This window comes from Lampetra fluviatilis, chromosome 20 (genome assembly GCF_964198595.1).
Source record: "Lampetra fluviatilis chromosome 20, kcLamFluv1.1, whole genome shotgun sequence".
In the NCBI taxonomy this organism is placed as follows: domain Eukaryota; kingdom Metazoa; phylum Chordata; class Hyperoartia; order Petromyzontiformes; family Petromyzontidae; genus Lampetra; species Lampetra fluviatilis.
Genome location: NC_136294.1, coordinates 5,100,123 through 5,117,226, shown reverse-complemented (window position 1 = coordinate 5,117,226; position 17,104 = coordinate 5,100,123). Strand labels below are relative to the sequence as shown.

Below are 17,104 nucleotides of genomic sequence, written 5' to 3'. Positions count from 1 at the left end.
CAAATAGCTTCAAAGTCATCACCAGTAGTTAAATATATAGATTCTTCTCAGTATTGGGATTTGAGAGCGCTGTGGTTCTTTCACTAACAATACAAAGCTGAAAATGACAAAGTGCCATTCTTCCACAATGATGTCCATGCATATGTTAATTTCACTCAAGGTTATTTTCCTAGGAGAATTGAACATCGGTCGCTTTTGAATGAAGGAAATCTCTCAAATCCGTTGGCACACGTGCGCTCCGTGTAGGGTACACCGTCTCCTACTCCCGCCGTTACACTGCCATTTTATTGTCGTTGGCGCCCCCATCTTCCTCCTTGACATCTGTCGCGATGGGCAGCCGACGGTAATAGGTGATGGCCCCAATGGCAGTGCACAACATGCCGAAGAGTTTCATTAGTACTTTAAATAAAATCTTTAAGGGTCTCAGCAGAGGCAATTCCCATACGGGCTCGTTTCTCCTTGAATAACGCTCCGACATAATTGTACGATTTTCTCTCCCTTGATGCTACAGCAATTAATGAAACAGCCCCCTTCTGGCCTTCTTCAGCCAAGTTGCATTCTTCCTGGTTCGTTGTGCAAAGATTTAGAGCAAATTGCAAGGTCGACTAGTGAACAGTAGCGATATATACGAGTAAAGGCCCCTCCCTAAACCACATGGCAGGGAATTAACGGCATTCCATCAAGATTAGGAAAATGGCCAAGGCAAGGTTTTTAAGGATTTAGTGTCAGTTAGGGTCAAAACGATTGCACATTTTTTTGTTGTTGTTTAGAAAATGATAGATTATTGACCAATGTTGATTGGAGGGACACTATTCATTATTATCACGAATCCACCTATTATGTAGATTGCACCTCACTGATACATATCATGAAGTGTTTGTGATGTTCAATATGAAAACCTGACGCAGAAAGACACTCACATTCGATGACCCTTAACAGACTTCAATGATCCAACACGCCATCAATATGACCAATAACCCACAAGCAGCACTGCGGGTCTCCTGCTATTGCGGCATACATTAATTTGCACGCTGGACAACCATTACAGGGCAGTGTGTGCATTAGCTGTGCAACAATGGGACTGGCTGGGAATGGTGCCTTGCTTCATTTTTATCTTTTCCACTATTTTATACCAATTTGTGCTGCTGGTGTCATGTCATGAGATTAAGTATCCAATTGGAGGTCTCCTACAGCATTGCAACCATTTGTTAGATAATGGTTCATGGAAGGAGATATCCAGAGCTACTTCTGAGATTCCTTCAAGGGGTATGTTTATCCTAAACACATACACTCTACCATGCGATTGTTTGTGTGCTGTTGCACACACTGGTCGTAAAAAAATCACGTGCTTGTGAATGAGAGAGACGCGGCATTTCACAATCGCAATGCCACCGTTCGAAAAACACTGGGGCAAAACTTTCGTTAAATTTTTTAAATCTTATTCCCCATTTTTATTCCCATTGTGGCATTGGCACTGTGTCACGAGATCATGCATCCAATCGGACGTCTAACATTACAATCGTTCACCTTAAAGAATGGTTCACGGGAGCGAATATCAGAGCTACCTCTGCAAATCCTTGAAGTAACCACTGTTCCACACAGTAGGGGGCAGCACTATCCCGACCACTTCACCGCATGACAGACACATCGATATTTTAATCATCACAGCTGACACTGAGCAAAATGAAGTGCAGAACCAATTTTAACTAAATTACTTTTTTAGTTTAGACATTGGTGAGTGGGCTGAGTCAATTGACAACCCAGTTTTAAATGCAGGTAGTTGCCTGGATTGGAACTCAGCTGCTCAGCGATGCCAGCTCAGCGCTGCGACCTCCGAGCCACCTGGCCCACCAGGCACGACGATGGTACCTTATTGATCCAGAGAAGCATGGCCCCATCGAGGTCAAAGGGCAGCTCGCGTGGCGAGACGACGGAGAACCTGCGCACGCTCGTCACCACCTTCTCGATGCTCATCTGCTCCACGGCGCACGCCAGCATCAGAGAGTCCAGCATGGCCAGATGGCAGCTCTGTCGCACGCCAGGGCAAGGGGAGCATGAGACAATTGGTTTCACACAAAAAACGCTGTATTTACAGCTTCTGCAAGGAGATCACAGTGCAGGGTCTCGTTTTATAGTGAAAGCCTCATGGCAGCCATACTTAGCAGGGCTTAACTTAAAAAATACAATAAAACATGTTTTGTCTTGTACAAAAAAAACACTTCCATCTATGTATCTACGTAATAATAACATGTTTATCACATCAGCCTACAGGCCTTCCAGACGAATGTGATGTGGATTCATTTGTTTAAGCAAGCAAAACCAGTTTTACATTTGTCTCATCAGCACAGTCAGTCTTGTAGAACCAACACTCCTGGGTTGGTAGATGTTAAATAACAGCAATATTGGCAAGGGCGCTCCAACTTCATGATGCAGCGCAGTTAAGTGCAAAAAGCAATACTGTAGAGAAGTTCAATATACTCGATTGTGAAGCATTGAGTCATAAATCGCATTTCGGTGTAATGATCAAAAATGCTGAACAACGGAAAATAATATATTTTGTTCAGCGTCTTGTAAACATGTACAGTACCTAGGCTGTGCACCTTGGGCTGTCAAACACAACCTTTGTGAATGAAATAAAAACAAATGGTATGCTAAGTGTGCCACCCCAAGCACTCATATGATGTCACTCTGTTGATGCTGCATTAAAATTGTCAAGGGTATCCTGGGATACAAAACCGAGGTACTTATATACAAGATATAAGAGCTATCTGTTTGTGGGTTGCTCTTCCCTTAAACACTATCGCGATGAGCAAACACTGGGTTTTTATGAGTGTTCGTTCATATTGGGTGAGAGACATAGGTTCAGTTCATGCTGTTTGGTAAACTGGGATTTTGATAAACTTGAAACTTGTGTTATGACCACCGATTCCACAGCGTGAGTAATACAACCCTCTTCCAATCCACTGCTGGATGAAAGGCTCCCCCACATCGTGGGGGTTGTTTAGACCAGTGTGGTTTGGTGCAGGTGGGAACATAGAAGTACAGTGCAACAATGCATTTTGCCCACAACGTAGCCCACAGCTTATAACCCTCGTTATGTATGGTGGTTAACCACCGAAGCACTATCCAGGCTCAACTTTTTGAGATTCGAGGTCTGACGAAGATCGGACACATTCCTGGTGATTTGGCCACAGCCAACAGCTACAGGCCCTGTGCAAAACCATTGTCGACTCAATTGAATAAAGAGTGAAGTTCCAATGGTGTCCTCATGCAATCACTCGCCATGACAGTCATTCCCTGAGCTGACAGTCGCATTCTAAGACTTGTGTTTTCTATTCCCAATGCTGGCCAAGCTCCCATCATTCAGCACCGTAATTGCAAACGGTGCATCTTGCATTGCCAATGTTGGATTATAATGCGAAATGGAGATTCAGGCAATCGACACAGCTAATAAATTGCCACGCTTTCCATTATTTTGCAGGACTACCTCAATACAGCTGCATAGGATGAAGGAAGAGAGCATGCCATTTTCATTGCCATTATCACTTGGAAAACATTGGTCCTTTTGAAACATGCAAACCAAATAATGAGACCCAACAAGAACCATGCCCCCTTTGAATTTCTTGAAATATATTATAAATAAATATTCCCACCGTTTCTGCAAGAGAGGGTCTCGAGATGCGGTTGCAATCAGATGGTATAAAAATCCAAATTGCATCGAATTGTGCATACTAAACTTGCTAAAGCTGAAATGCATTGGTACTGACACAGTGTGCAGCTACATCGTTTTGTGGCACTGTAAAAAAAAACAACGGTGACGTAATTTAGCATCGGTGAGTAACACCATTAGTCATGCCTCAAGGATTAGTTTCTCCACGCCCACGTTAAGATGTCTCCGTCCTCATTATTTGTAAATCCGTCGCAATTGTAATTCTCAAAGCAGTGCTGCCATTTAAGAAACCTTGAGAATTAAAATAAATATCTGGCCAGTCGAGCAAGCGTTAAAAGCATTCATAAAGAGGAACACCAAGGAGAAATATCGTATTTTATAACCACCGTCACCAATACCAATGCCTGTCTCTAAATGCATCAAGACATCTTTGCAATGAGCCTTTAATAAAAAATATAGAGGCATTGGTAAAAAGCCACTGCTGGATGAAGGACATTCCCATGCTATATTAGTGTTGATAATTATTTGCCCATATTTCACCATGCTGGTGAGTATAGGTTGGTGATGGGGGGGGAGGAGTGGTTCAGATGTTGTTGCTCAACACGGATGTTTGCTGTGGCTGTGAATCACATATAGGTCGCCAGGTTCAACGTTCAGTGCGCTCACCACTGTGCCATCGCTCCACCCCCATATCGACAATTTATCGATTTCCAAAAATAGTGCAGCAGCTTCAAACCATTGAGATATTATCCATTGTATTAGACAAACTCAATCACGTTCACATTACAGACAGTGGCCACCATTCTTAAAACAAGTCACTCAACCCGAGGGGTTTAAATGGGAAGTCTTGCCCATCCTGTATACTATGTAAACAACACTTGTTTATGCAAACACAATTTGACAATTCCGGTTGTGATAGTTTTCTCTTGAGCCCGGCACTACAATCTCCTGGCGTACCATTCTCAGTGAGCGCGGCTGTATTTTAAATGTGTGAAGAAGTATCACGATTGTGGCATCGCAAGCGCGGTAGTTTATAACCTATGGAATAATTCGTAACCACTTCATGCACGCTATTCAGTGACAGGTTCATTCACCACTACCAGGAACTGTTGTGCCCTTCATGGCATGGTGCCACAGAGGTCCTTAACACTCCTTGTTATGTGACTGTATTCATTATGAAATGTCAGTTGTTGTAAGATAATTCCCCACAAACAACTAACCAGCTTCGTCATAAACAGTGCCTTACGTACTATAAACATAGGTAGCAGCCCAACGTTTCTGCCAATTCATCCATATACATTTCTTAAAAGACACCTGGGAGCCCATTGGCACTCTCTTTTTCATGGCAATTATCTATTGTCATGAAAAGGTTGACCGACTTAGTGTTGTGTTTGTTTTTTTGTTTAAATAGGGGTGATGCGGTTGCACTGTGGTTTGCACACTGCGCTATGAACTCCGTGACCTGATTTAGATTCTTAGCCACATCTAACATGAGCAGCGAGGGATATCTGAATCAGTCCCTCACCAGCTGGCACGAACCAGTGTATTAAAGTATGGTCCAACATCCCCAATAACCAACAGTTGAGTGGAAGCATTCATCTTGTTGTGGATTGACAGCGATTTAAAATGTTAATTTATCAAGAACATGCATGGCATGACAATTTGTCTTAATGTGCAGGATTAGCTATTCTGGCAGTAAATTTTTTTTTACATAAATGCATTTACAAAGGTGCATATCTGTGCGGCTGTACCCAGATTTTGTACGGCACACAATTTCCATCGATTTCCTTCCATCTTAACAGATAGGTCTTTGCCGCTCCGAAACCTGCACGCTCTTGCTCACAACCCCTGTAAGGTTTATTAATGCAAAAGTGCAGTCAAAGCACGTCATTCATTAGTCCCCGTTGGCTTCCAAGTGGAAAGAATGTTACTGAACTGCAGTGTTGACGTATACAGTAGGCCTCAGTTTACACAAGGCTGCTGCATGCATCATCAAATAAAGTGCCTCATTTTATGTTCTCGCAGGCCAAGAACAAGCCACATTGCTGTAAAATATAACGCTCTTCTTTGTTTATAGTTTGCAATAATGACAGTGCAGCATGATCTATTTGTACACGTCATTGCAAATAAACATTACACTTAATTAATAAGTGGTTTGTATCGCCCAACGGTCAGGATCGTTAGAGAGTGCACTGCTAAAGAATCATGGCCCAGGAAATGTCTGAGTTCAGAGGTATACATTCGTTTCAAACTGGGTTCCATCCCCCATGGCAGAATCGCTGATGTTGTGAACCACGAACTAATTATGCATTCCATTCACAGCCCTAAACTGCGGTGAGGCCGAGTGAGGCAGAGTGCGGCGAACATACATGCACTGGCCGAGTCTCTTGCGAAAGCTGGGACAAGATGTAAACTGGTCAGACGTGTACAGTGGCTTTGACACCCTGGAATGAGGTGTGTTCGGCAGCACACGGCCACACACTAAACCGCACTAATGACAGCGTGCGCTCTGCACTCGGGGTACAGAAAATCATACGCCTGTGAAGGAGACTAGGCATTTCAGTGACAATACCACTACCTCAAAACACCGGCACAAATTTTTGTTCATTTTTTTTAAAAAACCTACTTTCCCAATTTAATCCCAATTGTGCTAGCGGCCGTCATATCACGGCATGCAAACAGCCATTCAGATCTCTAACAAAGTAGTGTGGCTCTTCGTGTTAGAGACTGGTACGTGCAATCAGGTATCGCAAAGCGATCTCCGACATCCCTTCAAGTGTTGCGGAAATGTGCCATTCCCGACTGTGGGACAGCATATTTCCACCTTATCCGACGCTTAGAATAATATTTGTTGCATGAGATTCATCCCTACACGTTTTATTTTTAAGAGCTTAAATTTAGCCAAATTATGTACAAACTAAATATCACGTGATGTATAATTATAGGCAGCAGCCTAGATTCGAAAAACAGAATCTCAGAGGTACCGGGTCAGCACTCTTGACCTCCAAGCCATCCGGTTACACCTAACAAAACACTGTCCTTTGCCAACAGCATGCGTGCTCACACTGTGAGAGTCATTATACTTCAACACGGAATAATCAGTATACTAGTCACATTCAAATGTGTTCCTTGCACGAGTTTGTGATATTTTGTGCTAACCTTGTTTCATGCAAACTCAACGCAACAACAAAGCCACAACCCCAAACAAAGAACGACGAGGTTGTACTGTACAGCAACAGCACAATGGAATTATAATTTCGTTATCTGAAACACGACCTTGACGTAATGACAACGACCAACCCCAGCCGGCCACTCAGTTGCAGCACAGCACAACCGATGGACCCAAACTGTCAGAAGGAATATCAGCTACACTGATGAAATGTAGGTCAGGAGACCAACAACTGAATTCCCATAGCACTCTCCAGACACACAATACAACAATGTCTCGTAATGCAAACATTCACAGCCAACAGTACATATGCATATTCAGAAAGGTGATAACTAAATTGCACTAAAAACTGTTGAAAGGATGACCATAAATGTGTATAAACGCAGACCAAAATAAATATCCGATGCAAGATTGATTAGCCGCTGCGATCTTTTTTTTCCACCATGGGGGGTTTAATTTGTCTGACAGGAGCAAAAAAGCACTCTTTTGGACAGGATGACATGGGAATGCAAGTCGTGTTAGGACAAGCCAACGATACCACAGGCTCACTGTCTTAACCCCTGGCCGATTTCAATTGTGCTGCAAAGCCTGCCACACAGTACCAACACGGACTCGAGGGGAGGTCTGCGCACACAGACCTCTTAATTCTGGTATCTTCCCGTCTGCGCAGCTCATAGCCTTAAGGAAGTACAGTACTGCATTCTAGTTAATCCCGGGGGGATGCAGAATGATTCACTTCCTTTGTTAGCCACGGATGCAACTGATAATGTATTTCCATTGTCAAATCACTGTCTCTGAAGCAGAGCAAACGCTAATGAAGGAGAAGTCAAGGTACATCAGAAGGCTCATGTTATTATTAAAAACATAAATGCAAATAGACTATGTCAACTTGTAAACTAAAGTTATCGATTTTGCTGTATACTGAAAAATCTATGTAAACGTCGAAAGGTGTATTTTTTTGTCGACTTAAAGCTTTCGTGACTGCAGGAATTCATATGCTCTGTAAATGTTCAACTGAACCATAAGTCAGAGAATAACGATGCCTTGCATGCATTCTTCTGACAATTCTTGCTTTTTAACTATTTTTCATCCCGATGGTGTCATTAGTGTAATATAATGGGATAATCTCTTACAGCGCAGTGCAATCCTTCATGTAACATTATGGTCCCACAGCAAGCGGATCCCACAGAGGACCTCCCTTTGAGATCCCTTCAAGAGACTTCCGATCCACACATTAGGGGGCATCACATTGATCACATGACAGTCAAAGCAATGTTTTTAATTCTCAGAACTGGAATTTATAGAAATTAATTGCAGAGCCAAATTTTAAGTGATGGGTTTTTTGTGTGCAGTATTTGGTGACTGCTTTGAGACCATTAACTCACTACACTTGCAAACCTGGTTTAATTACAGGTCGTGGCCTGGATTTGAACCCAGGCGTTCAGTGGCGTTGGCTCAGTGCACCGAACCATCAGAACACTAGTTGTTTTTAGTTAAAATGTTTTATTATTTTGTATGCTTTCAAATCCAACTTCAGTTAAATCCACCTTTGCGTTTGCCCGTAAAAGAATCGCAATGCGTGTGGTATTTACGACTTTATTGCCTGTCAAGTGTCAACACATTTCAGTGCGTGGTTAGCATGGCTCAGCTCTGTTTGTAGCATAGCTTTGGGGGGGAGGGGGGTGTAAACACCGGCAAGCTTTTCAGCTGAAATAATTTTCTTGGTTCTTTCGGTAAAGTCATGTAGAAGGGAAATAATAAAAATAAAACACAATAAAATTCTCACGACGTTTCGGCCACAACGTAAGCAACCGTCCTCAGGTGAAGAACAGGTCTGTCGGAAAAACAGCCTCCTAATGCCTGCTTGCGTTGTGGCCGAAACGTCGTGAGAATTATATTATGTAAAATTTTTATTATTTCCCTTCTACGTGACTTTACCGAAAGAACCAAGAATATGAATCCCTGCAGTCACGAAAGCTTCATATCGAAAAATAGAAATGAAATAATTTTGTTACCTCATCAGAAAAGTATAGTTTAGAAGCAACCTCCCTGTGTGTGTACACCTCTTAATACCAAATAGACCTTTGTTATTAAGTGCAGCTCAGTGGAGTTCCGAGTCACTTGTTTTTATTTTGACTTAAAACTTTCGTGACTGCAGGAATTCATATTATTTGGTTCTTTTTGTAAAGTCACGTAGATAAAAAAAATAATATTAAAAATAAAGTGAATAAGAATACCACGACGTTTCGATCGCAACACAAGTGGTCATCATCAGGAAAAGGGGTTAGCCTCTAAAGGCAAACTGTTTATAAAGGTTTGGGGATGGGCATAGCCCAAGTGTGTATCAGCAGCACCAGCAGAATGTGCGGGGCAGCAATGCCAATGCAGCAGCAATGCCAATGCAGCAGCAATGCCAATGCAGCAACAATGCCAATGCAGCAACAATGCCAATGCAGCAGCAATGCCAATGCAGCAGCAATGCCAATGCAGCGACAATGCCAATGCAGCAGCAATGCCAATGCAGCAGCAATGCCAATGCAGCAACAATGCCAATGCAGCGGCAATGCCAATGCAGCAGCAATAATGCCAATGCAGCAGCAATGCCAATGCAGCAGCAATGCAAATGCACCAGCAATGCCAATTGAGCGACAATGCCAATGCAGCAGCAATGCCAATGCAGCAAAGGGCCACTAGGAAATCACTGCACCCCGCTCCACACACCACACTGCTGACGGTGGAGGTTGATTGACAAGAAAACACAAGTCAAGTCATGACCCAAAGTGGTTGATATCTTTAAATGGTTGCCGAGTCTAAAACCATCCTCCCGGTTGAAATTGTGTCTGTCTGTATATATGGACGGCTTCATGAACAAATCTTTGTTGATAGCCAGTAGGCTTGCAAAGTACCATCGTCTTAGATAAATCAATTTCGTGAGCCAGCCGCATTAAAATGATCAGCCACGGCAGAAGTATTGGTCCTACCATGTTGCAAATCTGCCTTATGCTCACGAACACGGCCAGAGACATGTCGCTTAGTTTCCCCAATGTAACTGCTGCTGCAGTTACAGCTTAGGTTGTAGACGCCGGGATATTGCATGTCAGGAATCTTGTCCTTCACAGATGGGCTCAGATCACGAAGTTTATGTACAATGTGTTAAATCGGACCTGGATCTTGTGTTCGTTCATGATTTTGGAAATATTTTTTGGTTACTCCTGCTATGTATGTCAGGGTGATGGTGTTGATTGGATCCTCAGATGGCTCCTTCCTCACGGTCGGGGTGATGGCTTTGCGGATTGTGTAGTCAGAATATCCATTCGCCTTGAGTGCTTGGTGTACGTGTTTGAGTTCACTGGTTAGGTGTTCATGGTCGGAGATACATTGAGCCCTATGGTGTAGCGTTTTGATGAGGGAATTCTTCTTGTTTTGTCACTACATGTTGGCACACATTCCTGTGATCAAACTCTTTGGAGAAGAGCATTGGTAGATAGCATGCATTAGACATGTACAACTCCCAAAGCCACTGGACTGCAAGGTGGCCAGGAGATGGCAGTACAGCAAGTGTATTTCATGAGCATGTTTGTACTGAGCTTCAAGTCTTAATCCCTAGTAACCAGGAGTGTCTCTGTGGGCCTTTGAGTGTTACTTGCATGCGTGGGTTTTCTCTCCTTGCCGCTCATATGTAATACATGACTTAAAAAGGAAAATGGTCAAACGTGGCAACACAAACCTCCTGAATTATTGTCTGAAGAGTGGGTAAATCTTTCATGGATAATATTCTATAATATGTGTTTTTCTTTGGTAAACAAGTGTAGGATTTTTTTTAGAGTATTTTGGTTATCTATTGCCCAGCGAATACACTTCCACAGACATTAAACAGTGAGGCACTGAATCTTGTGCCAAATCCAGGAATTATTTATATGCATCAACAACACTTTCGAAACAAATGGTTACATTCTTTGAAAATACTTACTGTCACTGAGAAACCAATAACCGATTTACCAATTTACCAACGGATCCCTTTGGCATAAATGCTGAAAATGCCTGGCTTAACAAGCGGACGTCGTCGGAGACACGACTTAAAAAATAAACACCAGGACTGACCATGCGGATGGGGATGTTCTGCAAGTCCGCCTCTGTCACAGGGCAGTCCTCCTCCTCCATGACGTACAGGCCACGCCGCGCCAGGCCCTGGATCACGGCCCAGTGGCCCTGCCGCGGCACGGCAGGGGAGCACTTTCCATGCAGCTGCTGCTGGAACACATGGCAGTAGAGCTCGCCGGACGCGAGCAGCTCGCCCACGTTGCCTTTCAAGTGCTCCTGGTTGTACTCGTCCCTGTAGAATGGCGCCCGCAGGTCCTCGCAGGTGGACTCTACGTGGCAGATGGAGCGGGTTACGAATGTCAACAGGCAGTGCATAATAAAATGATTTGGCCACAATTTTGACTCCCTTTGAGTTGGTGGACAAAAGACAACGCTCTGTGGATTGTACATATACCTGTATAGTTGTCTATTACATCGTAGGATCATGAGATGGAGCAACTTGAGGCAAGGAAACCTTCATATCCAGCAGTGGAGTAACCATGGCTGATGATGTTGATGTCACATGATATGCTATGCATGAAGGGAGGACCAAGCACATGGTTGCAATTGCACCTTTTGCGGTCAAAAAACCACACCTTTATATGTGTTAATAATCTAAATTATAGCCTGCCCTCACTTTTCTATTTGATAGGTATCCTATGATTTATAAAATAAAATAAATTTAATTGGTTTAACAGTAGTATCAATTAACATCTGCGAATAAGCCAAGCGCATGTGACAAATTACATATTTTAATGCAAGCCCACTTAAGAGCATTATCATCAGTGATGACCCAGCTACTGCTATATAAATACCTAAATAAGCCATCTCCATCTCTCACAGTCCGGCAAAAAAAATATCTCTCTCCTGCACACTAGCTGATGTCATTACTCCATCTCTGAGATTAACTTCTGGGGTGTGATCCCTCCTTTGGCTGCCACTCCATTGTTATTCTTGACCACCAGCCAATATCTCGAATCACTGATTGTCCTGTCCAAGCTTACTTTATGTTTGTTATGTGTCGAAATTATGTTTCTAACCTGCATACATTCTCTAATCCATGTGTTCCTCTTTCTGCCGGTCAGCGTAATTCAAAGTATGAACATCTATATGTTTGTTTTGCTATTGTTAGCTCGGTCATCAACCTTTGTCAAGGTCCATGGTTCGGATCCATAAAATTGTAGCAGGCAATATACTCTGGAGGAAATACTATATTTTACATGGGAAATCTGAGTTTAAGTTAGGACAGTAAAACGGTATTTGTATGCAAAGCTATGAAATAAAAAAAGTCTGTGAAGAAATTGGCATTTAAATTGGTACCATTTCACAATTCCATGCTGCAAATGCAACCCGAGTTAAATTTGTTCAAAATAGGGTGCATCAAAAGCAAGACGATATAGTGCAATTTAAGCCTGACTTTTGTGATAATGCATTGGTATCCAACACTTCCGAAGCTATTCCCATGCAAAACACACACACAGTCTAAACTCAAACAACCTCCAAGTGACAAGAATAAAGTGCATTTTAATTTGATCAAGATGCTAAGATGGTGGAAGGGGAGGTGAAAAGGGAGTGAAATATCGTGCTCTAAATCGTGAGCTGTTTGATTTCTGAATAAACCAAATTCGGTTTAAGAAAATCCATTGTAAAGTGGTGCAGTGAAAAACATGTCTCTGTTTAAGCTATGCACAATGGCTGTTTTTCCCCTATAATCATCTACCCTCCCTTTTATCTGCTGAAATCAGCATTGAGTATAGATCCTTGACCAAAAGTGACGCCTACATGCCAATGGAAAGGTCAGAAAACTGAAAGGTTAATCGTACAGTACAATTTTTGTATATACCACGGATATATTTTTTGACCTGTACCTAAGCTTTAGGGCTATACTAACAGTACGTCAGGCATCGTAACTAAGTGCATTTGACATCTTTGACTCTCTCAATAAGCAAGTAAAAGGCAGCTGTTTTTATTTTGCCCATGCTCAACATATTTGCAATCAATTGCTAAATATCACTTTTACTTAATCCCAGCCCGCTGGGGAGTCTTTAACAGGGAGTGAGCAACCACCAGCTGTCCAGCTCAGATATCAAAACAAACTTGCTGGGTCACAAAGGGCAGGCCCAAACGTCGACACGTATTGGTGTCAGCAGCACTCCTAAATTCCCAGCGATGCTTTGGACTGCGACAGCTCAATAACCATTCCTTGGTGGGATTGGCTCTAAGCCGCCCGCAGCTTGTGATGGCATGGAGGGTAGATGAAAGCCGATGGTGATATTTTGTCTATTAAAATAAGGTGAATAAAAAGGAATATTTAATGAGCACGGGCATATTACATTTATTATTTTGTCACTGTTGAATTTACACCCATTTCTTTCCAGTATACCAGTCATGTAAATTAATTTGGCATTGTGGAATGTATCAAAAGGTAGGCAACATTTTCAATAAATGTATATGAAACAGGAAGTTTCTAAAGTGTAAAAAAATAGGTATGTACCAAAGCATCGGCAATTAAAAAACATACCATGCAGTATTTGTATTTTCTATGTCTGAATGTCTGGACCGGCAGGACACACACGGACACCCATTTCCTTTCACTGCAACGAGACCATGGCCCCAAGAGTATAGGCCATAAAGCATTCCATAATTCCTGCAGTAATTCACGTGCTAGCAAAATACTGGCCAGCCCAAGAGGCATGGGTGCATGGAGAGAAGAGGTTGCGAAAATAAATCAATAGCTGGCCAGACTTCTTAATGCACGACCTACTCTTATCCTCGTGGGTTCGATCCTGACCCTGACGCCTGTATATTTGGAGTTTGCATGTTCTCCCCATGGTTATGTAGATTTTTCTCCAGGTCCTCCGATTTTCCCCTCAACATTTATAATCAAGCGTTTAGAGTATTTGGCTGCTATAAATGTCCACATGGCCAGATCGCTTCTGAAACAAGAGCTGTATAGCTCAATGGGCCATACCTGGTAATATAAAAAAAATTGGATACTAAAACATTCATTATTGAAATTATAATTAACTTAAAACAAAAGAATACCGTACAGGAATGTTTGCATCATAATCAGTCGGCATCAAACAGCAACCATGACTGTCATGGGTGGAGGCCTTGATCCAGTAGTTGATTGACAAAAGCCAACCTTCACTGAGCAGCATGGTAAAGTATAATCAAATAATCACCGTGACCAACAAGGTGTGTAGAGGTCTTCATTTTGTGGATTAACAAATTACTGTCAAGTATTCATATTACTACGTGGTAATTTCATGCCACGTGAAGCAACATTTATTGACACATGGGAGGTTATGAAGTACAGTACAGTCAAAGTTTTCAGAGGGCCAAATGCCCTGGAGAACAAAAATATCTTTGCAAGCGTTAGTACGTACAGTGTGTATTTAACAACAAAACACATATGCCTTGAAGCTCTAATGTGCATACAGCAAAAATACTACAGAGGTAAACATGCCACCTAAGAACACCTATGTAAATAATGATTTCAGTTGTCGGAGGATGACAGAGGTATTTGAGAAGCAGCAATAGCATTGGATCATCACCGATTGTACAACAATATGCCATTGTGCAATTGTCTGTCAAAGTTATACGAGGAATCAGGGGCCCAACTATTTTTAAAAAAGTTTGAAAACAAACACAGCGCTGGAAGGCCACGCCTAATTCAAACGGCAGTGTCCCCTCTTCCGGTGATTTATAAAGCTCACAAACCTGCTCCGCGTTAACTACGCAACCTTGGCAATCTTAAGATGTTCAAACTAGGCCAGGTAGTCGGCGCAATAAAATTCAGTTTTTTCTCTCCCTCTTCTAGTTCAAATGTTAACAAGCAGTGCTATTCAAAGTACATTTTATGTACATTCGGGAGAATATTTTGGATTTGATCCAAGGAGTAAATGATAAACGCTGACGATTAACAGCAACGGTCAAATATTAAATGACGGAAAATGTGTGCAAGTACAACTCAATGCACAATGCCTACATTGAGCACGCACGAGTGTTTATGCTTTTAATAAATGCTGCACCGTTAGGGCTTACGCTATTTCAAAATAAATTTCTTACGACACGTGCATTTATTTTTATCTGACAAGTACGTCGCTCATATTATTGGCAATTTACAATGAATACTCAAGCACGCTGCGATTTATTCATTTAGAATCGCTCGCAGGAGAGCAATGCAGGGCTCAATTTACCACACCCTATACCACGAAACAAAGACTCGAAAATCCATGTGTAAATGCGTTGGTATTATAAGACAATCTGATTCAATGGCAATCTGTGTTAACGCACATGACTCTCCTGGGCTTTCACACTTCAATACTGCAGTTTAAATGTACGTGCACAACAGCATGTATGCATCGTAGATTTTAATACTCCATATGCTTTAACATTAAAAAAAGGAACTCAGTTTCTTACCCAGTAATAGCTTGTTTTACAAGACAAGACACGCATTACGCGCAGTACACCGCTTTAACAAGCAAGTTAGCATCATTTAACATTGCCGCACGACCATCCACATCGTGATAAATTATTCATACGAACAAGAGGAACAATATAAGATTTCAGGAGGACACAATAGACATGGATTTGCACTGTGCCAACTCCTGCTTAAAAATAACTATTCAAATACACAGCAAACAGCGCTTGATCCTCGCAAATACAAATGTGACACCAAAAAACGATGTTGTGACACTGAAGCGTCAAAAGCTCAGCAGAAGAGTACATGTACAATGGGATTGTCAACATGCATTGTTGAGGCATTTTAATCTTTTTCAAACCAAAGCGGTGCCATTAAATGAACGTTAACAATTGTAAACTAAAAATGTTTCCATGAAACAGGTCCAGACAATTTAATTATCTGCACCTTACAGGAACCAAACCCAATAAAATACTCCGACAACCCTGCCAAGACTTGAATACTTTGACAATTAAATAATTTAACAACGCTACATTCAACATTACCGTTTTAGTATTGTGACCAAATCACATGAAACGCAACCGATCTCGTCTGATCTTGGAAGCTAAATCAGAGTTGAGCCGAGTGTGCTAGGATGGGTAACCAACCATGCATAATGAGGCTAAGTATTGTTGTACTGTACTTCTGTTTCCATATCTATGCTACCCGCCTTCACCAATCTGCAATGGGAACACACCGATCAGTGCGGTAAAGCATGTTCAAATAACCCTCACGATCTATAAGGCGGAGTGAGGCCAGGCCCTCTTCCATCAGTGAACTGACAAAGCGCATACACGTTCATTATAATCATCTAACTAGCATGCCATCTCCTTTGTAAAACAGCTAGTAAGGGTGTCATATGGGAATACAGAGGCAAGGACATACCATCGCATCGACAGCAAAAATACAATTAGAGTCATGTTATTCAATTATACACGAGACTTGCTCCTTTCACGAATACCAAAGATAAAAAAAGCCTGAGTTAGTGAATGTATTCCCTCTAGGTAGATAACAGCAATCGGATAACACTAGCAATGAGATATTTTCTCGATTACTGTACTGTACAATTATAGAGTAAGGGTGCCAGTTAATTAAACGCTTAACATCACCTAAAACGGTTCTGAGGTATTCCTTGAGAAAATATGTTTACACGATGGGCTCTCAACCAATGTAATACAAAAATACATTTGAATGTTATAGTGGTAAAGCAGTGGCACAACTATCGAACGTGCAGGCTATGAAATTGCGCGTGGGACAACGGGTCAGAGGGGCTCAGGGCTGCGAAAAGGAGGGGGGTATTGCACCAAGGGGCCCACGTTTAATTGCTTGCACAACTGTCCATTGTTAATCACACGACGCCACTGTGGACAAGCTGAATGCTGAACATTTTTCCTATTTCAGGAGTATGTAATTTGAAATGAGAGCTAAGACACCAGCATAGGATGACCTATCCTTGCTTAGGAGGTTTAAATTCTGGTTGGTCTCTTTCGGCTGGGTTCAGCAGATACACCTTACAATCCCACGCTGGGTCACATATCATCCATCAACACTACTACCAACCCAATACTACCGCAGCTTTGCATGTAACCTGGGCCACTACTAAACCATCACATGGCACTTTGTATTTACATTGAGCCATAATGCAGCTAGCTTGACCCACCACACACATACACGACTAACATTGCACGTTATGACAATCACCTTGCCAATGCCATTACAC

The 17,104-nt window shown here is 42.1% G+C and overlaps 1 protein-coding gene across 2 annotated transcripts in view; it reads right to left on the bottom strand.

The window, feature by feature from the left end:
* Window positions 1-17,104, bottom strand: part of CAMSAP2 (calmodulin regulated spectrin associated protein family member 2) — a 40,695-nt gene that overhangs the window by 22,101 nt on the left and 1,490 nt on the right. For both annotated transcript variants that reach the window (XM_078865424.1, XM_078865425.1), the window contains exons 2-3: window positions 10,941-11,209; window positions 1,870-2,028 (exon numbers count right to left, since the gene is read on the bottom strand). In XM_078865424.1, the coding sequence (XP_078721550.1) occupies window positions 1,870-2,028; window positions 10,941-11,209 (428 nt within the window). The remainder of the gene's footprint in view (window positions 1-1,869; window positions 2,029-10,940; window positions 11,210-17,104) is intronic.